Below are 23,861 nucleotides of genomic sequence, written 5' to 3' on the forward strand. Positions count from 1 at the left end.
CTCAGCTTAATTCTTACTATTTGCTATGTGCTAATTTTGCAGTCTTCTGTGGTACAACTCCTGGAGCTGAGAAACTCTAAGTTGCCTAGCTCTGCCTACAATGAGTTCACGGAAGAACTGATGGGACAAGCCTGTGACACCAAGCCTTGCTGTTTCTAACATGCAGTGCCCCTCAGTTTTCACAGGTATGTTTTCCCTATTTTTTGTCTTTATGCAAACAAAGTAAGACAGGCAGATTACAACACATAGCAAATTCTGGTTTACGGAGCATACGCAGAACACAACGTGAGACTACCAGTCCATATCGTAGCCTGGGCCTAATGAATACCAGATGAACACCAGCCACATCATGCTCTGTTCTAAAGCCCTGTCTTTTAGTGACAGTGAATCAAAATGATCTAAAGTTGAATCTTAAGGAAGACCTATCTCTAGGCACTACACGAGTCATCCAGTCAACCCAGCCAAACAGCTTGGTTATGTAAAGGCCATTTGGAGTGAACAACAGTTTAGGAAAAAAGTCTCAGTTTAGGAAAGATGTTGACTTGCTGGAATGTGTCCAGAGAAGGGCAACAAAGCTGATGAGGGGTTTGGAGCACATGCCCTATGAGGAGAGGCTGAGGGAGCTGGGGTTGCTTAGCCTCTAGAAGAGGTGGCTCAGAGGAGACCTTATTGCTGTCTACAACTACCTGAAGGGAGGTTGTAGCCAGGTAGGGGTTGGTCTCTTCTCCCAGGCAAGCAGCATCAGAAGAAGAGGGGACAGTGTCAAGCTGTGCCAGGGGAGGTTTAGGCTGGATGTTAGGAAGAAGTTCTTCATTGAAAAAGTGATTGGCCATTGGAATGGGCTGCCCAGGGAGGTGGTAGAGTCACCATCACTGGAGGTGTTTAGGAAGAGACTTGGGGTGCTTGGTGCCATGGTTTAGTTGATTAGATAGTGTTGGATGATAGGTTGGACTCCATCTCAGAGGTCTTTTCCAACCTGGTTAATTCTATTCTATTCTTATTCTAAAAAATAAAGTACATATTTCAATGGGATTTCAGATGAAGTTAGAACAACTTAGCACCAGTTTATACACCCTACCCATAGAGTAAAGGTGCCTGAGATTGCTAAGAGCCAGTCTAGAAGCCTGTCTATCGTTTATTTCTTAAAACATCTATGGCTACTGCTCAGCATTTTTCAGTTTTGAGGTGGTTTTGCATATGAAGAGAAAGAACAATTGTGTCCAGATCTTTACTTCTCATGATTGCTTACCACTCCTAATCTGGAGGCTTTATTGGACAGCAAATAAAATAAATAAATACCTATAGGTGGGCCTAAGTAAAAAGGTCACCCATTTGGTTTGGCCATTACGTTGTCTGCAGTCCAGAATGCACAACAGCTAAAATTTAGCAAGAGACAAATAAAACCACAAGAAAAGAAACATTTCAGACTGTCTCACAAGGTTAACATTTACAGAGAAAATTTCCTGCCTGGGAAAAAAAATAATAATAACAACCTTTCTAAATAGCTTTGCTTACACTGGGCTGAATGAAAAACAAAGGTTGTATCAAAGAAAACAGACATCTTGAAAGAGGAGGGGTAAGGTACTGGAGTCAGGGTGTACACAGCCATCTATTTGGCACGGCACATTGATAGCTGCTTTCTGTGTGCAAAACAAGGAACTTTAAATAATTAACGCTAATGGCCATTAGTGCTGCTGGGAGGGCTGGGGAGGCTGCTGGTGATAAAGTAGTCCCCTTGATTCTGTATTAACCATTGCCAAAGAATTTCTAATAAAGGGCAAATCCTGTCTTTGAAAAAAAATAAATAAATAGATGCAATTTGATCTTTTCCAGACCGGAGAAAGAACAAGAAAACAGAGTAATGTGCAGCACGAGAGGCAAGGCCTATAGAGGTATAAGGAGTACCATCTAGAAAAAAAATCCCTACCTTGTCCCTGTCCAACTTTTTTGCTCGTCATTGTGATTTGCATAACAAGAGTGTCACTGCGCTAGCAAAAAAAATTAGCTATGCAATGCAAGCTGTAAGCGAGAGAATAATTTACACTGCAGGCAGGAATAGAGCCCTGCCATAAATCAAGGTTCATAACTACCAAACACAGAGAAAAATGCTGCGTTTCTAATGCTAATGTTCAATGCTAATGGTAAGAAAGCAATGTTTTCAAGAGACCATCTCAGGCATTATTAACCCACTGGCACTGGCAAAAACATAATGAGGCATAGTATATTATTGCCATTAACAAGAATTTCAGTGCTAGATGCTATAAAGGTGTTAAATTGCATTAGACTCAGTTACTCATTTTTGGTCAGGATGCTAAACGATTCCTGGTAATTGAAGTCTCAGTCATATTTTCAGCATCTCAAACCAGAACGGATTTGTGGAAGCTATAAAGATATAGGCTAATAAAGATAGAGGCTAATTACTACAAAACCACAAATGTAACTGTGTAGTAAGACACCTATAGTAATGCCACAAGAGTGTGAGGTAATAGATTGAGAACTAGTGTGACACCCATCTAACCTAGGGTTGATAGCAAGTCAGAAGTTCTTATAGTTTTATTTTGAAGCTCATTAAATGAAGAGCTTTTCCTAAAGCTCAAGCTGTTGGAATCATACACTTAGATTAAAATCTCTGTTAATATTTAAGCAAATATGTACATAAACAATCAATTTCTGAAACCTCACAAGGTTCAGAAGGTAAGCACCAGAACTGGGAAGTAACTGGAAACCCTCATGTTCTTTTACATAGCTATGTGTACCCATGGATTTTATCATATACATAAGCATACATGTGTGGATACGCATGAAGGTACCAATACCTTTGCATAAGCCCACAAAATCCATGGCTTGCAAGCTTTATTTCTAAAGTACAGCTAGCTCATAAATCTTCAGGCATGCTGTTGTTTTGAGTATGTTTGGTGCCAAACCCCGTCTCCAGAGCTGGCTGCCCTGTGGCATGGCCATGTGAGTACTGAAGTGCAGCAGCAGCTCAAGGCCAATCTCATTTGCCACTCCATGCTCAGGAGGACACTAGTAGAGGAGAAATAGTATTCTGCTGTTGTGATATCTGAATTTATCCTGCTCAGTGAGGGTGTTTGTCTTCAGACTTATAACGGGGCTGTTACAAGGTGCAAATCCCATGCTCAAACCCATGTGGCTTATGGTAGATTCTCGTATTTCATATTTGGAGAGCAGCCTGCACAAAGGGGATGACTACAAACAGGGGCCTCTTGGCACAGGATTGACGTTGCTATTAATAAAAAAACATTCCTTAATAACAAGCTAATATTTATAGAATACCCAGCCAGACTCAGCCCTGGGGAGCACACATGCACACATGGCATGATAAGGCAGAAAATCTTTACTAGAAGACAATGGATCTGTAGATGTTGTCACAAAACATGACTTAATTTGATTTAAAATAAAGTTTTTCTACAAAAGTAAACCAGGAGCTCAATATACTTGTAAGCATGTAAGTTTACACCTCAGAAACTAACCTTTGAGGATAAGGATGGAGTTAAAACTTCTGGGGACTGATATTCACCTGCAACATCCCTATCAACGTTACCTTCATGTGCTCCTAGCCACAGGGCCCTGACCTGCTCCAGCACTCTCAGCCAGCGGGGTCATCTCTCTGAAGTTCAGCCTCCTCTACCACATCTGGTTTATCTACAAGCCCTGCCAGCATCACAAGTCCAACTCATGGTACACTGCAGGTCATCTGACACAAAAGACACAGCTTTAACAGGGCCTGAAAGCTGGTATAGTCCTAATTACTATGACCCTCTCAGTCCTTCTGACCAAGAAAAAAATAAACATGAAAATGAATAAACATAAAATCCTAATGCAGAATGGGAAAAGAAATAAATTTAGAAGACTGAGACATAAGGACAGAGATTTAAAACCAATCTGTCTCAGAACAAAACCATTGACTAGCCCATTACAAAGTCATCCTTCTTCCACCTGTTATTGCTTTTAATGACACTCCAAACATATTTAATTACAGTGATAAACAAAGACCTTTCTTGGATTTCTGATACCTCATTAATTCTATTATGACTGGTTATAATCACGCCAAATGAGGGCAGCAGCCACTGCACCCACCTGCAACGTGGCTGATAAAAACTCACAATTTACTAGTACACACATACCAAAATGCCATACAGGCAGGATGTAAGGGTAGGAGGAAAAACTGGGTGGAATAAAAGCCTTCTTGCTGCACAGCTTCCAGTCTGCTCCATTTCCTGCTGTGTAAATCCCGATGAAGATGTGGGAGGCACATCTCCAGCTAAATCTGCCTTATCTAATGCACAGTATTAGGTTCTGCTGTGCCACCTTGTGTTACATCACATCACATTTGATATAAAACAACACTGTGTGGGTTTGAGTTGCTCCACTTATACCACTTCAGCATTTAATGCCAAACCCTAAATCAAAACACAAAGGGGGGAGGGGGAAGACAACTTTCAAAATTTTAAGCTAGGGTGAGGAAAAAAAAAAATCCAAACAAACCACCTTTAGGAAGAATTTCAGAGCTCTCATCTTTCATTTGCTAAGCAACCTCCTGTTTTGTTCTCATCTAACAGCCTACTCCTTTCTGCAAGATAAGGTGGTTCATGCAATAAAACATCCTGATGGGAAGATTTCAGGCATTTTTTTTCTTCCAGCATTCAGCAAATGCTTTGGTTTTCATACTGATTTCAAAGCAGATCTAGATTCCCTGCCACAGAAAGGCAGCCATGCGCATAACACGCACACCACCACTATTGTGCTGTCAGCATGCAAGATTAGGCAAAACTGACATTATTTCCTTATTCCATAATATGTTAATTGTTGGCCTCCTTAACAATCACACTCCAGGTTTCCTCCTGGCCTTACAGCACACTTTGTGAAATCTCTCAAAACTTTAGTAAATTATCTCAGCTGCTGAAATTAACGTGCAGCAGAATGCCAAGCAATGAATCAGCAGCTGCTACATCCTATTTCACCCTTCCAAAGGACTTTGGAGCTCAGATGACACATATATCTGGGGGACACAAGCTATAGTGTAGATAGGCCATGCTGCCACAAAGATGCAGGGCAACTGATCTAAAACTAAAGCTGACCCAAAAAGCAGATTTCACAGGCATCTTTTCATTTGCTTACTCATTTTTAGAAGAGAAGCGGTGCAAATGGAGTTAATGAAGGGTAGCTGAGAGGAAAACACTTGTGCCTCAAATGACTAACAGATTAGTGTCAGCACTTTGCATGTATCACACCAGCAAGGGCTGGAAATTCTGCAGGCAATTAAAATGTTCATGTACCAGCAATGCCAATTCTCTTTTATTATCAGAACATTACATTATAAGCTGTTGGTTTTAGAATCAGGTGCTCATATGACAATGTTCTTCGTTTGGAGATTCTCAGCCTCCCAGGGTTTAAAAAGGGCAATTGGGATATGAATATGAGAGGCTGGAAAGAAAAAAGACAGAAAGAACTCTGAGGTAATATTTTTGTATCTAGAATTCTGCGAGCTTATTGTAGGATTCTGAATTGCTTGGGCTTTCTGAGGTTTGGTATTTGAATTTGTCACTTACTGTTTCAAATGGATGCCTTGCATTGAGAAACTCCAGCACGACCTGGTCGTGCTAATTAATTAGTTCCCACAAATGCACTATTTGTACGAACATTAGTAACGCACATCAAACTATTTGGTGACTGAACAAGCTACTGACAATTACTCTTTGTGGCTGAAGGCAGTTGTAGGCATCCAAAACCTTGGTGAAACCCTGCTGCCTCCTGGAGTCTAATTGGAGCCTTCCCATGGACTTCACCGGCACCGAAATTTCCCCCTCACGTTTTCAGCAAGCGGAATTATCCCAAACCTCGCAAATTCAGATCATCAAAACCAAACGGCTAATGTCACTAAGATTAACACCTGTAAAGCACTTTGAAGGCGAAAAGAAAAAGAACAAGCCACTGTGTAATCCCAAAACATTACATTATTTATAAGACGACCTGATTTTAAATGTTAAGTTCGGCTTATTTTTATCACAAAGAAAAAACAAGCTCCTGCTAGCTTGCTTTACAAAACCAATTACCGGTGATCAGTGCGTGGTGCCGCATAACAATACACAGCCTTGCCCCACAAAGGCGTATCTAACCCTCCGGTGCTGTTTACAGCAAAATTAACTCGCACAGTGGATTGAAATACATGCACATAAGCAATTCTAACAAGGGCTATGAACTTCAAACTTCTTATTAAAAATATCAAAGTGTGTAGCTCTTCCTTTATTTCATCTTTCCCTGACTTCAACTGATTTTTTCTATCTGCACCTTGAGATACTAGTGCCAAATCAGAATAAGGCTGCAAGAGAATAGCAAATGTGACATCAAACTTGCTGTAAAACTTGCTTTAAAGTCTCATCAACTTTTTGTGGCCTTGTTGGAATGTAATTCCACTTTAACCTGCTCCTTCCCTGCACGTAAGTCCTAAGTTGGGTCTATTTGGACGATCTGTTTGGATGGTCTATTTGCAGAAAAGGAAAAACTAACATTGCAAAATGTTTGAAAACTCTTTCACTTCTAAAGCTGTCTGTAGGCCAACTTACAAACTTTACCAATCTGATTTCCTTCTTCCCAGTCAAATCTCTTTAAAGGAAAAAAGTAACAAAAAATAAGCAAGAGGAAACCACTGAAGATAGATTTTGAAATGCCAAATGAGATTCCCAATTGAAGCAGAAAAAACATAACTCTGGAATTACAAAGTAATAACCCTGAAACAAAAAGTAATGAACTTGAAAAACAAACCAAGGTGTTACATACAGACATCTACTTATTTAAGCATACCCCGACTCTGAGATTTTAAATATGATAGAATAGAATAGAATAGAATAGAATAGAATAGAATAGAATAGACCAGACCAGACCAGACCAGACCAGGCTGGAAGAGACCTTCAAGATCATCGCGTCCAACCTATCATCCAACACCACCTAATCAACTAACCCATGGCACCAAGCACCCTATCAAGTCTCCTCCTGAACACCTCCAGTGATGGTGACTCCACCACCTCCTCAGGCAGCCCATTCCAATCACTCTCTCTGTGTAAAACTTCCTCCTAACCTCCAGCCTAAACCTCCCCTGGTGCAGCCTGAGACTGTGTCCTCTTGTTCTGGTACTGGTTGCCTGAGGGATGCCTGTGAGCTGTCCAAAATACCCCCTCACCTGTTAATTCTAGATGGTACAATTTGTACTGCAATATCAGCTATACTTCTCAGTGTACTGCTCAAATAAGTGACAAAGTGCAAAGAGATTCAACAAACAGGTTTGATGGGAGATACCTGAGTAGAGCTGGGAGCTTCAGCAGCTGGTGGTGGTTGACAGAACAAAGACAAGGAAAAAGAAAGTTGACTTGAAATGGGATTTAAAAAAAAAAAGAAAAATTAGAGGTTAGTTGAGTACTTCAGATGACAGACAGGAATCATGTGCTCCTGCACTGGATGAAGGAAGAAGCTGCCACGATGTGGTGGGGGGCTGGTGAGCAGAGTAAGAAAACTGACCATAACAGTGGCATGCATAATGATCAGCTCTGGGGTCAGTGAGACAGTGCTCCTGGGGGTTCCTACAGATCCAAATGCAGTACAAAGACCTCAGTATAATGCTCTGCCCCCTTCTGTTTGAGGAACTGAAAACACTGCTGGAAATGGTCAACTTTTCTTCCCTTTCCAGAAGCTTTGGCACAGGCAAACACGCTCTGTGGTAACTAACAGTCAGATGACTCCCAGGTTGAGACTTTTGTTCTAAGTGCACTTTGGACTCGTTTTTTTCTCTAATTCAGTAGCTACTCAGACAGTTTGAGACTTTTTGGCAGCTAGCCGCTTAAATGGCATGACTTTCAACTCACTAAAGGCAAACCTAAAGGGCAAACAGAAGTGAGTGGCTAGTTCAAAAGAGTTCAAGTCTGCACTGAATAGTTGATTGCAGCTCTTAATTAGCATGGTTTTACATCATTAGCGATAGCAACTAAAATGGAGCTCTGATTTCAGCACTGTGACATAGTGGTGGTTTTTTTTGTTGTTTGGCTCTTACCATTAAATGATCCATTTCCAACACTTCTGGTAGAGCCAAGAAGGGAAAAAATTCATTTCTATGGAGAAGAGAGGGTCTTGAAAAGTACAGAGACAATATTTTTGCTTATAAATTTCAGACTGACAGGTATTTGTGGTGGGGCAGGAAGGATGGAGCAGTGAGGAATAGAATCATAGAATAGAATCATAGAATCAATAAGGTTGGAAGAGACCTCAAAGATCATCAAGTTCAGCCTGTCACCCAAGACCTCATGACTACTAAACCATGGCACCAAGTGCCATGTCCAGTCCCCTCTTGAATACCTCCAGGGACAGTGACTCCACCACTTCCCTGGGCAGCACATTCCAATGGCTAACAACTCTCTCCATGAATTGTCTCCTTACCTTGAGCCTAAACTTCCCCTGGCGCAGCTTGAGACTGTGTCCTTTTGTTCCGATGCTGGTTGCCTGGGGAAATGTTCTCCGAAACCCACTGCAGTAACAGATTTCAACTCAGCTCAAATACCTAGTGCTCCATACCCCTACTCATCTATGCCTGATCTTATTTTGACACTCTAGATCTCAAAAGAGCAATCTAAATTCAATTGTGCTTGCAAGTATAAATGGTTATGACACATTGTTTGTAATGCTTTCTCACTGTCTCTGAAGTATCTTGTAAATCTCCTTAACCTGGCTGGGGTGAACCTGAAGCTGCAGCAACCAACCTAAAGAAAAAGACATGTAGCTTTAGTTTCCTATGTGATGTTTCAATGGCATGGACACACGATAAACAAAGAGACAAAAAAAAGATGCTCTTCCATTTTAGGCTACAGAGAGAAACCTTGAAGTCCAGGGCAGTTGACTCTAGCATGCATTTTCAGTAGGTGGAGGAGATCACTCCTCTCTGTGGGAGGTTTTGGAAGTTAATTACCCTCACACGTCAAGAGCATCACCAGAACAGCAAGGGAAAGTCCATCTAGCTAAGAAGACTTAATAGGTTTATTGTTTTAGAGCTGTGTAATTTTGTTCCATTGTTGCAAATCTTTGTTGTAGCTCTGTGTCACAAGGACCCTCTTAAGACCACTAAGAACAAAATGAGCAGGACACAGCACAGACTGCTCTCCCTATTTCCACCCACCTCACTGTTCCCAATGAACACCTTCCATTCAACTGAGCCATGAACAGGGAATTTACTATGGCCTTTGGTTTTGTATGGAGGTAAGACTCAGGCACCTACTGAAGGGAATTTAGAGAGTTAGGCATTGCATTGGTACTTCTCCCCATAAAATATGTTTAGTTTTGAAACCCTAGCATATATATCATGTATTTTCAGAAGCTGGATTTCCATTCCCCAATTCAATGTGAATTTGGCACTAGGAAAAGCTATTAGAAACTCCACTGATTTACACATGACATGTGAGTGACATTTCACCTGTACGCTTTCACTTTGATCTGGAGCAAAGCGGAAACACATCTTTGAGGGGATTACACAGATCAGGCTCAAGGTTTATGCTATTTTTGACTTTCCAGTGAATAAAGGTGCTAGTGAGCACTAGCTGCGGAAGCCTTGAGGGGAAGCAGTTTAAACCTGCTTGAAAACTGATCAGCTTAATTCTTGTAACTGAGCACAAAGTAATTGATACTTTCAGATGACCTGAAATAAAGACTGACCTTAAAACATAATAAAAACAAAACTAAATATCCCCCTCCCCCCCAAAAAAGAAGAGAGAAAAGGTGTGTGGAGGGGAAGTGTGTGTAAAAAGAGAAATCCTCTTTTATCTGAGGTAATTCACAAAATACATCAATAAGACATGAATGTTCTCCCTGAGACAAATCTGAAACAAATGTTGGATTTTAGTGACTCAGAAAACCACAGAATAGTAGTTTTGTAGAATAACTTGTTCTGAAACAGCCCCCTACCTGTTCCAGCACAGACACAGCTCCCAGAATAAGAGTCCCTTGGGAAGCAGAGAAATTATTCTGACAAAATGTTGCTTTTGTTATGAATAGAATCTGTGCAGAATGGAGAGGTATTTGAGAATTGCTTATTTCAGTCGATTACTGTGCATACACAAGGCTTCAATAACAAATGGATTTCAAGTGGCAAATATTACCACCTTCTTTCTTTGCCTTTTTCTTTTTTTAATGAGAGGAGTACTTTATGTATTGGCAGGTACAAAGTTAAAAGAACTTTTTCAGCTACAAATATTCAAAATAAATGTGTGTCTTTTATAGCCTTATTAATAATGATTCTCAAAGTGAAGTGCACAATCACACCGTGCAGTGCAGGGACAAAAGAAAAACATGCTTAATTCTGCATTGAAGTAACCAGTAGCTCTGGCTACTTTCTGCTGCACAGCCCTTGAATAGTCCTGCTGGGTTATGAAGCATCTCCTTTCCCGTGGCAGGCATCATGTCACATCCCCTTCAAAAATGCTGACCTTCCCCTCAGACAGCAAAGCCTCCTCCAGTTTGACTTACAGCCTTTAATGGTTTGGCATTTTCTTCCTATTTCCAGTTTAAATTACTCACAGCCAAACTACACTCAGTTTTCTTCAGCCAACTCTTTGGTTTATCTTCTCTCTCTCCTATCTAATAATTAAGAGGCAATAATTTTGTCCCCTCTGTCCCTTCATTTTGCTAAGCAAAAGCATCTTTTCAAATCTCACATACAGCCCAATTAGCAACCCTGCACCCTGTCTCTGCTTGTAGTTCATCCTTTTCAGCCTTTCAGGTGTTGAAGTCCAAACTGTGAGATGTGTTTGGGTAGCTTTATCCAGTGCTATGGACAGATGAAACAGGAAAACAACAGCAGTAATATAACCAGTCCTTAGAAACGAGAGGAGAAAGGGGAAAATAAAGAACTCCATCAGAACATAGGCAAGTTTTCTGTGTGGCCTCTGGAAAGCACAATCCTGATGACCTGACACTGTCCTTAACATATTTATCCCACTGCCCCAATTGTGTATGAGTCCTGCAAACAATTTTGAGGTGACACATGAGCAGCTGAGCACACAAAGGGAGCACTTCACCTTCATCCTTCTGTTCCTCACTCATAGGCACCGGCAGGACTCACTGCTCCCACAAGCAGCACTTTGGCTGGATACACTTTGCTGTAAATATTTTACAGGCTGCTCTCAGCAGCTCTGCCTTTGCATTCTAACAATTAAACCTTGTCGTTGGGAATGCACCAGTAGCTTGGAGCAGGCAGAGCTTTTCCTGTATATTACACATCTCTTTCTGATATTTTTCTGCCTGATTAGTAATCACTACTGACAAATCCTTTCGACAGCTCTGAACATCGGCCTTAGTGTTGCAGGGATGCTTCATGCAAAGCCTGACTGAATGCAAATGCTCAGCTAAAGCAAGGATGCCTGACAGCATATGAGCATTTTCTTCATTGGACACCAGAGGGAGAAGGAGGAAAGGACAACTGACAGTGGAGCTAAAGGAGAAGTACTTCAACAACTCTGAAGGAGCTAATCAGACCCAGAGCTGAGTACATTTCTGTAATCAGTCTAAAATAAATAGTGGTATCTTGTCTGGGGATGGCACTTCTGCTAAAGACCTGTTAGGGGTAACAGGAGATGAAGTTATGGGAGAAAGGACCCAAGTACAACAGCACTGAAAGCTGGTTGCATTTTATCCAGCTCCACCTCATAAGATTTAAGCAAACATGACTGGTTTTGGTTCTGGGGGTACTATTGCTGCCTGTGTTCTGTTTGGCTTCTGTGCCACAACCTGAATGCCTTTTTGTCCAGCTCTCTTCTGGATGTGAAGAATAATGTTTCAGTCATTAACTGTGGATCCAGGGCCACCACAATTTCTGAGTCCTGTAGCACAAGAGCATGAAATTTAGAACTGCAAGTGTTGTCTGCTTGGATGGAAGTGTCAGGACCTCAAAAGAGAGAGGGAGGCAGTTCAAGGAGATTGATACAGTATCTGTGGAGGAAAGTGATAACAAATGTTCTACATGTGGTTAATATCATGATTAAAGGCAAAAAGAAAAAAGGAGAGAGATATTCAGGAAGATTACCAGGGAACTAATAACTACCTTATTAAAACTATGCTTTTATTTCCTCATCAGATCTTTTCATTACGCCTTCAAGGCACAAGGAAGATTATTAAATGTCAGCCACAATTCAAATAATTAATGTATGGTGTTACCAGAAGTATTTGCACTCTCCAGGAGGATTAATAACAGCTGCTATTTTTCTTCCAACCATATTTTCTCCATAGTACATATATTAATCATGATAGCAAAGTGCATTTTTTAAACCTACTACTGAAAGTCTTTAAGGAACTCACACTTTGAAAATTGGGGAATTCTTCCTGTGTTCTGTTTCCTACATTTTTATTTTACTATAAAGATCTACAGAGTAAAAGTGTGCTATGTGAGGTGGGGTATACTACCCCAGATCACTTTACACTTAAACAGATGCAGGGAAAAAGTTCCTGTGGCATGGATTGACCTCATTGACCTGTCTGTCATCTACCATCCATGCTTCTCACGTGGGCTGCAGATGCATTGTACTGCCTGTCAGATGTTTTTTGCACCTGTTGGTGACCTCTTAAATCAAAACCGAGCTCAGATTGCAACTGTGCAGCAAATAAACATGTCCAGAAGTAACATTTCGGTTGCTTACAACTTGGAGAAGTTTATATTCTCTCTTCCACTCCCAGCTGTGCTACCCTCCCGCAGTAAAGAGTCACTGGATATCTGATTTTGAACACTGCAAATTCGAGAACAGCCTTTCCCATCTCCCAAAACAGCTCAAAAAGAAAAAAAAAGGCCAGGTTCTACATAAAATGTTTTTTTACAAGTGTAAGACCAGTGTTTGTTATGTAAGTAAAGGTGTAGCCACATGTGTAACCATAACACCCTTCTGTGCATTGCCAGATGTGTGTGTAGTGCATGTGCACATAGAAACCACTCACACTTCTCCCACAGTGCAGCACCAAACAATACCTAACTTTAACCACCCATGTGACATGATAACTGCCACCTTGGGGCAGTTCCTACACCTCAGGATATACACCATTTCCACGGAGAGGTTTAGGAGAGCAGATCTTTCAGGACACTTTATTTTCCTTTTTAAATCTCAAGAAGAAATATTTTAAAGCAGTTTTGAAGACTTACCTCCTCGCTGCACCAGCAACGTGACCTCACTTCCCTTAGGACATTCAATCAGCATATCCACCACCTGGTTGTGAGTGAGGCTCTGCACATTCTTCTTGTTGACTTCTACTATAAGGTCGCCCTCCTTCAGGCCGCGGCACCGTGGGCTGTCCACGATTTGTTTCACTCTTTGGCCGCCCCCACCAGGACTGTCTGCTATAGTAAACCCAAAGCCCATAGGCCCTTTCACTATATGCACAGTTATGAGTTCAGGTTGCGTTGCTATCGAAGATGCCAAAGAGACTGTGTCGTTGGGGTAACCATGGGGTCCGTTGGAAGAGACCTCAGCCGGGCTGCTGGGCCTCGCTTCCTTTGTGCCATTTACTTTCCCTGTTTTGCTACTGTGGCTCGCTGGGGAGTCATAATTTTCCTGCCCGTTCACAATGATGGGCTCCTTGTCCAAAATTGCCACAGACGTAACCAGGCTCGTGTTGGGATCATCAGGATCGAAGGGCAGGGGGTAGCCTCGGCACAGTTCAAGGTCCACGCTGGCACCAATGGGGATGGACTGAAAGATTTTCACAACTTGAGCGTGAGTGTGCCCCAGCACACAGGTATTGTTCACGCTGACTATGACGTCTCCTGCAGCAGACACAGATAGATCAAACATTTCGTGCACCCTGGGAAGGTGAAGACTGAAGCCTGTGAGTTGATCTGAGCACCCACAGGTACCAGGTACCACAAATAAACAGCAGCATTTCAGTGACACTTGGCCGAGCGGAAACATTCTGTGCACAAAGGAGTCACTGTGTGAAGCATTTAGGTACATAAAACGTTTTGGAAGTGAACATGGAATTGGCTCATGAGAAAAAATAATAAGTTCAGTTGACAGTATATGGTCCATTTAGGAGTTATTTTGAAGCCTAGCTTTCACTGTTATACACTCTACTACGCTGACATATGACAGAAACAAAACTGAGAGCACATGAGAGCTAAAACAGAAGGCTCTCAAATACCAGCTGCTCAAATATGGTGCTGTGTGTCATGTCCCAAACATACTTTGCTCTGAAATCTAGGTATCAAGTTAGGATGCCTTTCTTTAACACTGCGGCTGCAACATGGGGATGTTCAATGTTGTGATGCTCCACCTGTGAGTGAGGAGTTGTCACCTGAGGTGATACATAGAATCACTAAGGTTGGAAAAGACCTCTAAGATCAACAAGTCCAACCATCAACCCAACAAGACCATGCCTATATGGTTTTTGAACAGCTTCAGGGAAGGTGACTCCATCACTTCTCAGTCTGTTCCAATGCCTGATCAGTCTTTCAGTAAAGAAATTTTTTCCCAATATCCACTCCTAACATGAGTTCACAATCAATTTTCACATTGGCCCATGGCACCTAAACACAAACTAGCCCACTTCTGTGCTCTCTCAATGGCAATAGTTTGGGAGAGGGGGTGAGTGGCATGAAAATACAGCAGCAACTGCCACAGCAGTGAGCAGTAACCCACAGCCTGAGGAAGGTGCCACAACTACTGGCTGCTATCTTCAGGTCAACATGGGGAAAGCAGGAGCTGGCAGAGCTTCAGCTGGGCATTTTTGACACCTGAGGTGAAATTCTTGCACATGAAATGCCTCGCTGTAAGAGTTTGAACACGTCTCTCACTGCTCTGCTTGCTGATGGGAGTGCTGAATGCCCTTTCCCAAAAAGGGGACGAGGACTGCTGTCCTTTATGAATTGCACATAAAAACAGCTGCAAAAAACATACACCAAAGCAGTGGTGGTGATTGTGATATAAAGCACTGGTACCTGTTTCCATTTTGCCATCCAGAGCTGCGGGGCCATCAAGCACCAAACTTTTGATTTGGAGAAACTCATCCGGCTCATCTCCTCCAACGACAGTGAAGCCAAAACCCCTGCTGCTTTTCCTTAGCTTGGTGTGGATGAACTTTCCTTTCAACTCAGAAGGGTTTCGTGTAAAAAAAGGTTTTCCTGTGTAGGAAGTTTGGAAAATCTATAAAGAGGCAGGCAAGAGCGTTTGATCTGGTTTTCCTCTGTCCCTCCCCATTCTAACAAGTACAAACACAGCGGTGTGCTGGGACAGGACTGCACTTCAGCATCCTCTCACCTCATCACACTCCATCAGTCTCCTTGGATCCAATCATGCAGTAAAAGAAGTGAGCAAAAACCCTAGGACCTGGCACTTTGTTAGCTGTGGTTGTGCACACCAAAGCCCCAAGGCTACAAAGGGGGAAACATGCTGCTTTAGAGAATGAAATACATGAAAGCTGGCAAAGCTGGCTTAGATATGTGTCTTATCTCTATCCTAAGGTGGTTATATCCATTCCAGGAAGGATGGGACGGGGCAGCACAAATGTTTCCTACAGAAGGAGTGCACAGCAGGAGTGTCTGCAGCAAGAAGTATCAGGTTTCTCACCACAAGGTCTTCTCCCAGTACACCAAGCAAAAAACTACATCTGAGCTCTGGCAAGACACTGCGTAACCCTTCAGCATAACCCCCCTGCCCCATCATCACCACCACCCTGGGACCTCCTCTGGTGAAAAAAAAAGGGAGGATGCTGATGTTATTCTTCAGACAGTGTTTGAAGGGTTTTCTCTTTCCTTTCTGCTCCTTGCCTGTTGTGGATGAAACACTGTCGTTGTGAAGCAGGGATCAAAGAACAGCCCAGGACTGGGCGGCTGTGCTGGAGGGCTGTTAAAGCTCTCTGGGAGCGCTGTTCAGAGGGAACCAGACAAAAGAGCATCCTTGGAAATGCATGTTCCTCAGGCTCAGAAAAAGGAATCATGATTGCTGTACTTCATAGTGCCAACACTAAACACCTTTGCACTTTTAATTGTTTTTGATGCTTAGAGAGGAAAAGACTGTGCCACTAAGCCCTCTGGTGACAGCTCCAGGAGCAGCAGTGTGTATGGCAGCCAGGAGAGCTGGCGCTCTTTCAACAGCATTGCTGTGGGCCTCTGTTCAGAAAGAAGACCTTGAGAGAGAGTGAGGGGATTTGAGACACCTAAGCCTTTGACTGAGGAACAACAATAACAACAAAAAAAAAGTATATTTGAAGATTATTCATGAGGGGTTAGTCTTCTGCCTTTGAAGGGTAACACAGGAAGATGGTAATCCTGCACACCATGGGCAGGAGCTCTGCTCAGACCCCAAGCTGCAAAAAGCCTAAACTATCAAAGTGCAACCCAATGCCTCTGGTAACAAACACGCCTGAGAGGCAGTGTGCAGCAAGGCTTGGCCCCGTGCTGATTTCTAGTTCAAAAGAGAAAAAGAAGCAGCACAGCTTGCTGGTGTCTGCCTAGAAATGCAGGGTGAACTCCTGCTGTAGTAACAAGATGACAGCATCACAGGCTATGTCCCATTTCACAGAGTGGTAGGAGTTGGAAGGGACCTCTGGAGATCGAGTCCAGCACTCCCTGCCAAAGCAGGATCACCTGGGGTAAACCACAAAGGAAGGCATCCAGGTGGGTTTTGAAAGTCACTAGAGAAGGAGACTCCACAACCTCTCTGGGCAGCCTGTTGCAGTGCTCCAGCACCCTTACAGTAAAGAATTGTTTCATCATGTTGAGGTGGAACCTACTGTGTTCCAGTTTGTGTCTGTTGTACCTTGTTCTATCACAGGGCACCAGGAAAAGAGACTGGCCCCTTCTTGACACCCACCCTTCAGATATTTGTAAACATTAGTAAGACCCCTTCTCAGTCTTCTCCAGACTAAACATCCCCAGGTCTCTCAGCTTTTTTCTCAGAGAAACATTCCAGTCCCTTAATCATCCTTGTAGCCCTCCATTGGATTCTCTCTAGTACTTCCTTGGCCCTCTTGAACTAGGGAGCCCAGAACTGGACACAGTATTTCAGATTTAATCTCACTAGGGCAGAGTAGAGAGGGAGGAGAACCTCCCCCCACCTGCTGGACACACTAAGAGCATTTGGGAAGGGGAATCACAATTTAAACAGATGTATCTACAAGACCCCAGCTGAAAGAGTGGTGCCAGGGGTGTAAGGAGAAGTCCTTGTGCCCATTTCCCCACCAGCAGTGCCATCAGTGGGAGAGATGGAAATTCCTGGGCATAGGGCAGAGGGAAAAGGGAAGGTGGAAACAGCTGCTGCAAATGGGAAGCAAGAGAAGAGGGATCAGCACTGAGAAAGGAAGAAGAAGGAATGAAAGAGAGGAGGAGTCATCAGCAAGTACCAGAACATGTCACTCAGAGTGGTGCTGAGACAGGCTACTGCTCTCCTGTAATGCTGATGCACCATTTTGGTGGCTGGCAGTTTAGAGTGAGGAGAGCTGAGTAAGGTTTCTAACATCACCAACTGAGCAATGGGGCCTTTACATTGCCAAGCGTGGATGCTTGGGCAGCCCTTGCTTCAGCCTGAAAGTGTGAGAGGCAGAGATGGCATTCACAGATGTCTGCTTGAGGGAGACCATCATTTTTTGGGGATTCTGATGATGTGTTTAATTCCTGGTATTCTGAGCACCACCCCCAGATCTCCTGTGTTTTGCCTTGCTGCAAGTCTAGATTACGCTAGTACCCCTCAGGGATGTGCTGAGTACTCTGGATATTGTTAAATCTCATATATTTGTTTTGGAAGGGATGGTCTGTAGCAGAGAACACTCCCTGGCTCTTCAAGGCAGGAAAGGCTGCCTGAGACAGCACACACCTGATGGAGTCACCTTTGGAGACCACAGCTGACCTGCAGAGCATAGGAGTATTACCTAGCTCCTGAGTCTAGCCTCCTCTGGCTGCTCCCAGCTCTCTCAGGATGACATGGATCCAGCCAGATTCCCCCCCCCCATCACCTTCCTCAGCAGACCACGGCAATGCCATTCACTCACTATGCAGTTTAGGTGTAGATGAAGATAAAGCCTACTTACAACCACCTGTAACCAGAGAGCACTTGTCCTGCAACAGGTACAAGCGGAACTCTCTGCTCTTGCTGGCAACCTGATCTGGTAATCTTTCAGGTCAGGCTGCAAATTCAGGAACAATTCAAGTTCTGTCTGGCTAGTAAAGACAAGCAACTGGTCTGTGAGCAGGTGGCTATAGACCAGCCATTGAGACTAATAAATAAGCTTGCCATAGCCCAAGGTATTTGTACACATGTACAACTTCAAACTAAGATTGCAGTATTTGGACCTATAACCATTCCCTCCTCATGTAGAGCTTCCCAGAAGAGCTTCTGCTCAGATTTTTCAGAAACATGATCTAATTTGCCCCAAACAAGGTGTTTGTGCCTCTTTACCCAGATTCATCACAGAAGCCCTGTAGCTCTGCACAGCTCAGCAAATGGCAGAGGACCTCTCTCTTCTGGTGTCCTCACCAGCTCCCACTCCCACAAATTTTCATTTGGATTCAAAGCATACAAAAAGGAAAATCCATAAAGTTGCAAGCCAGACTCGTCCATGACAAGACAAGAACCTGGTTGCTTAGATGTCACAAATGCAACTGAGATATCCAAGCTTGCCAAAACCAAGGTTCTGCCTAAAAGTGCTGACAACCTATGCACATTACAGCTCCCAAACATGCTGACAAGTTTTGAGGGCTCTCAAATCACTTGAACTGAAACTCTATCCACCTGTGAATGCAGACATGAGGTGACATCGGCTCTGGCTCTCAAACTAAAACCATGCTTGTGACGCCTGTGTCTTAATTGTGGTACAATATGGTGAGATTTTCTGCTGCTCTTTTTAGAAGGCAATGCTGACCCCTAGAAATCTGTAGAGTTTAGAAGGTGTAAAAGCCAAATACTTGCATTAAGGCAAAGAGCAAAACTCTGTGGGAAAAAATCTCCTCCTGCTTGCACCTGCATCCATCACAGCTGCTGCTAAATCCCACTTGTGTTGTAAAGTTATGTTTTTGCCATGCTTTTTTAAAGACACGGAATGCTAATACAGAGAATTGCCACAGCACTTTTTGGATGCAGACAGTCTCAGTTGCCTCTTGCATTTGGCACTGAATGTGGCTGTGCAACAAGTAATCTCAACATCTATGGGAATATGGATGAGCAGGCACATGGCCGTGGTGTGTGACACTACTCATTGAGAAACTCCTTTTGCTGGTGGCTGAGAGAATTTCTCTCTCAGGGGAAAAAAACCTTGCTGTGTTTTTAGGACTACTTTAACAAGGCTGTTACCTTGCACTGGTGCTTCCCGAACTGCCTCTTGGTTGTTTGAAACATGGTTGGGAGCAGCGGGTGGTGGGAGAGATGGACACTCCTCTGTCCATTCTAGAGAGGGCAGAGAGGGAAATGTTACTTGTTTCACAACAGCACTACGAGCTCCTGCATGTACATTTACAGGGAGCAAGGAGTTCAGGCAGAGGAGATGTAAGAAGCATGGCAAAAGAGGAAAGAGTCACAGAGAGAGAGAGAATAAAATGAATGCAATGCGTGAAAACCAGTTCTGGAGGACTCTGTACCAGGTTAACTGATAGGTCTGCTGGGACACCTTACCTCCCCTGCACTCAAACTTGGGACTTGATTTGCATCTAAATGGTCTCAGCATTTATATGAAATCTACTCCCCATTGCACTCTTGGCATTTAAAGATGTTATGAGAAATGGGGCTGCAGGAGGAATCTTGAAGTCTAAATTATTTATGTCTCGGACAATCATTGTGAAATAACTTGGTGTGAAAGCTATGAAGGTACCAAAAGAAACCCAGATGCCACAGGCCTCTCACTGCAGTTGGGCTGCATTTAAAGGAGAAAAAAAATAAATATCCACAAACAAAGAAACAAAAAGAAAATATAAAGAAAAAAAGTGAGGGAGGAAAAAACAAAAAGGAAAAAAACTCAAAAATATTACTTCAGATCTTAGAGGTTGACAACATCCCAAGGTCTTAGCTTAAGAAGTCTCTCATGCAGAGGGGTTTTTCTAATGAGCACACAAAAGGTCACTCCTCAGTCCCTTCAATAACCTATGAGTCCTGATACAGACTGGAACAGCACTGGCTACAATGAGTAACTTGATGGAGCAGATAACAAAAAAGTGTGTTTGAATTATTTCTGAGAAGTCTACAAACTTTCCAGAAATAAAGGACATTAGAAGAAAAATCTCTCTGCTCTAACAGGAGTGAAAGCCACTGCATTTAAGTAGTTATACAGTTTGGGTTTTCTCTCTTGGTGCATCTTACATGAAGGGCGTATGCAACCTTTCCTACGCACATCGGTTTGCCTTTAAATGCTAACCCCGTGGAAGGAAAGGCAAACACGTTGGCATGGTGCTGCCAAGCAAGGCCAGGCACGCTCCCCCATGAAAACCCCAACCATCATGCCCTTGATGGTGCCAACCTTCTGGTGGCTGTTGCTGTTGCTCAAGCTGTTTCTTCCTCTTTGCTTCAAGAACTGGGTTTTCATACTGTGTTTTCCGGTTGATGTGGCTGAAGATAAAAGAGAGCAATACATTAGGAAACCCTTTCAGTGATAGGCAGGAATGATGGAAGGCATGAAACTCCTCTGAGAAAAGGAGTGTAATACCAAACAGCAGTGGATGTGAAACAAGGCTCACCTAGACATTCCAAAAACACATATTTGGGAAGACAAGAGGACTTCAGTATTGAGAGGATGTCCTGAGGAGGAATGGCTAATTCTGTCAGCTACATTAAAATAGTGAACTGTCTGTGAAAAACAATATTAAAGCAGAAAAAGCTCTCTGACTGATTGCATTTTGAGAGACAGGCCTGTATCATCTCTGCTTTAATCAGATTCCTAGAGCTACAGTCATTCCCTGACTCACTGAAGTTTAAAAAACCCCCAAACAACTGAACAAAACCCAACCAGTGGTAACATCGTCAGCTACCTGATCAATGCACACTGTTAACAGCGTCTCTTAAAACTATTTGCAGGGATGCAGACTACGAGCTGGAAAGCTGGGCTCCAAATGGATCAAAATGTCTTCAGGATGAGCCACCAGTGTTTGGTGAAACTTCAGCTGTCCTACTTGGAGGGTCATTTGCCAGTTTTTGACCTGTATGAGACGTTCAGGGCCAATACTTCTTGCCAGTCTCAGGGAAACAATGCAGACCAGCCCCAAGCAATGCACTCCACAGAGAACTACCCATTTTATGACACCAAACAACCACCACCAGCCACAGACCTCAGGGTGGTGGGGGCAGGTGTGGGGGCTCTGTGCAGCTGAGATAAGCTGCTCATTCAAATGTTCAAGAGTAATTTTTAAACAATGATTTTGCTAGAGCAGAGAAGCAGGTAGCTTTAGACAATTAATCTAAAGCTTGTCTTTGCATCCAAAGGAAAGTTTGTTATTCAGAACCTGCTGTTTCATTGTCTCTTGTCCCACATGTCTTTACTAAAAAGATATATAAAAAAAATAAATGAATTAACAATTAACCACTTTTTATAGGAATTACAACAAAAAAGCACTCTAGATAGTTATGTTAGGAAATTTTTCTGCTGAAGATCAATATTGAAGTCAACGGAAAAACATTGAACTCATCAAATGGAAACAAGCTGATGAGTTCTGCAAAAGATTTCCCATTTCAAGATAGCTTCAGAAAGCTAAGGAGAAATGGTAACTACTTAAAAAATGATCTAAGCTTTTTGGTGATACAGTAATTTCTAAATAAGAAACATTATGCAGTAATAAAGTACCTGAATGGGAAGGATCAGAGACAAATGCTCAAATTATAACCACCTTCCTAGCTCACAGATAGTAAGCAAAATCAACTTATGTCTCATTGATGTTACTTTTCTATTTAGCTGCATTACTGAGGAGTGCCACAAAACTAATGGGCATGTATATATAATGTGACAGGAAAAAATGCTGTAAAGACCTCTTGGCATGGCATTTAATAGCCGAAAAATATTCTTGATGTCTTTGATAAATAAATGTCAGGCCTTAATTACACAGTTTGCTAACCTTGTTTCCCTAGGCACAGACGGCAGGGTCAGAAATGAGCCAAAGCAGACAGAAACTGCATTCCATATCTATTCTGAGGGCTATCATAAGCCATCCTACTAGACAGGAGTATACACATAATTAAAAATTCATTTTATGGGGTCAGTGATGAAACAAAACTCAGATCTCTGGCTTCCCAAGGGAGTGATCTGACATCTAGATAAAGAAGATGCTGTTCTAATTCCAGGGAGAGTTCCATTAAACCTGTAATTCTATTCACAGCAACACAGCCTGATGCAAGAATCTCTGCTGTGGCTGTTGGTCACACAGGCTCACCCATTCCTCCTTTCTAGCATCTTTTGACTAGCAACTGAATAGTTTGTCTGCTTTGCACACTTGTGTTTTGATCATAGCACTATATGAATGGGAACAAGCTCAGTTAGTTGCATGCTTGTTAATATTCTTTGGATAAAAGTATTTTGTGAGATGATGGGGCTTTGGGTACTTCTGTCTTCCTTGAGCTCACCCCTGGAGTTCAAGCCCCTCCCAAGGCACTCCTGTCCCCACTGAGCCCATCCCAAGGTGCTGCTGCCAGAGCCCTCCAGAGGATGGGGAATGGCAACACAGGGTTGCCCTCCCCCAGCTCCTGTAGCATCACTCTACAAGGGGCCAGTCTCTTCCTCCTCAGTAAGAGATGCTACCCACAAAGCATACAGACTGCTGCAAGGAAAGCCTTCATCCACCCAACAATCACACCAGAACCAGAGAGCAGCACTTACTCTACATAGTAGACACCATATACAGGATCCTCAATTTTCTCCCAACCAGCGGGCAACTCTGGAAATAGAAAAGGCATTACTGAAGCCTCCAAAGAAGTTTCTTCTGACATGTAGCTTCTCCTGCTCCTTGTGTAAAAACTCATCAGTAGCTCAGATTTTGCTTCAAACACTTTTCAGAATGATCACAGCCTCCTTTCACAGGCTGGCATAGCATGGCACCAACATCAGAGCCTGGCCCACCAGTGCTGGGTTAGCACACAATATTCAATTTTAGGTTTGCTTTTAGCATTAAATAAACAAATGATCAATAAATTCTCCTTCTGGGACTGCCTCAAGTACCCTCCCAGTTTCACCATCATGGCTGAAGTGGTCCTGGATGGAGTACTGCAGCAAAAGTCAATGTAGGCAACAGAGGCATTTTTATCCCAGCCCGTGAAGATGGGAGGGGTTATGGCAAGCAACTGTAGCATGCTAACAGAGACCACTGTCATCTCCTGTACTAGGGCTGAGTCATTTATAAAAAAAGGGGGTGGTGTTGACTCCTTTCTTTGGGGTTCACACTGCATCACTCAGCTGTGACCCCAAGACAAAAGTGCCCCTTGAAACAGGCCAAAGTGAATTTAACTTAAAACACCCAGCATATGGAGCCCACCCAAATGTGGCTTGCACATACAGATGCATTTCACTGCACAGCACTTACTGTAAAAACACATATTGCCATGATCACATGTAACAGAGATTTCCTTTTTTAATTAGCATAATTACCAAAAAAACAGTTCTGAAGATGAAATTAACATTTGCAAATGTACCCACTTTTGTTCCTGTTGATTTTCTAGACTGCACATAGTACTTTAATTAGTAAATGTAATAAAAACACTTCAGCATCCAACTGAGGGTTATTAAAGCTTATGTACTACTTGAGGGCCTGATCCTTGCCCCACTCATTTAAACACAATGCTCCCATTGGCTTTTGGGTACCAAAATAATCATCCTGTTAACAGCACAGGGTGGTGTGCTTGTGTAACACTGTGGATCAACTCAAA

The 23,861-nt window shown here is 42.8% G+C and overlaps 1 protein-coding gene across 25 annotated transcripts in view; it reads right to left on the minus strand.

The window, feature by feature from the left end:
• MAGI1 (membrane associated guanylate kinase, WW and PDZ domain containing 1) overlaps positions 1–23,861 on the minus strand; it is a 372,565-nt gene that overhangs the window by 41,671 nt on the left and 307,033 nt on the right. For 20 of the 25 annotated variants that reach the window (XM_068154308.1, XM_068154307.1, XM_068154306.1 and 17 more), the window contains 5 exons: positions 22,819–22,876; positions 20,476–20,564; positions 19,320–19,412; positions 14,975–15,157; positions 13,184–13,804 (listed from right to left, as the gene is read on the minus strand). In XM_068154308.1, the coding sequence (XP_068010409.1) occupies positions 13,184–13,804; positions 14,975–15,157; positions 19,320–19,412; positions 20,476–20,564; positions 22,819–22,876 (1,044 nt within the window). The remainder of the gene's footprint in view (positions 1–13,183; positions 13,805–14,974; positions 15,158–19,319; positions 19,413–20,475; positions 20,565–22,818; positions 22,877–23,861) is intronic. The other 5 variants (XM_068154302.1, XM_068154301.1, XM_068154300.1 and 2 more) reach the window with 1 other exon arrangement.

This window comes from Melanerpes formicivorus, unplaced genomic scaffold, assembly GCF_026170545.1.
Source record: "Melanerpes formicivorus ecotype bairdi unplaced genomic scaffold, bMelFor1.0.p_v2 SCAF_28, whole genome shotgun sequence".
NCBI classification, from domain to species: domain Eukaryota; kingdom Metazoa; phylum Chordata; class Aves; order Piciformes; family Picidae; genus Melanerpes; species Melanerpes formicivorus.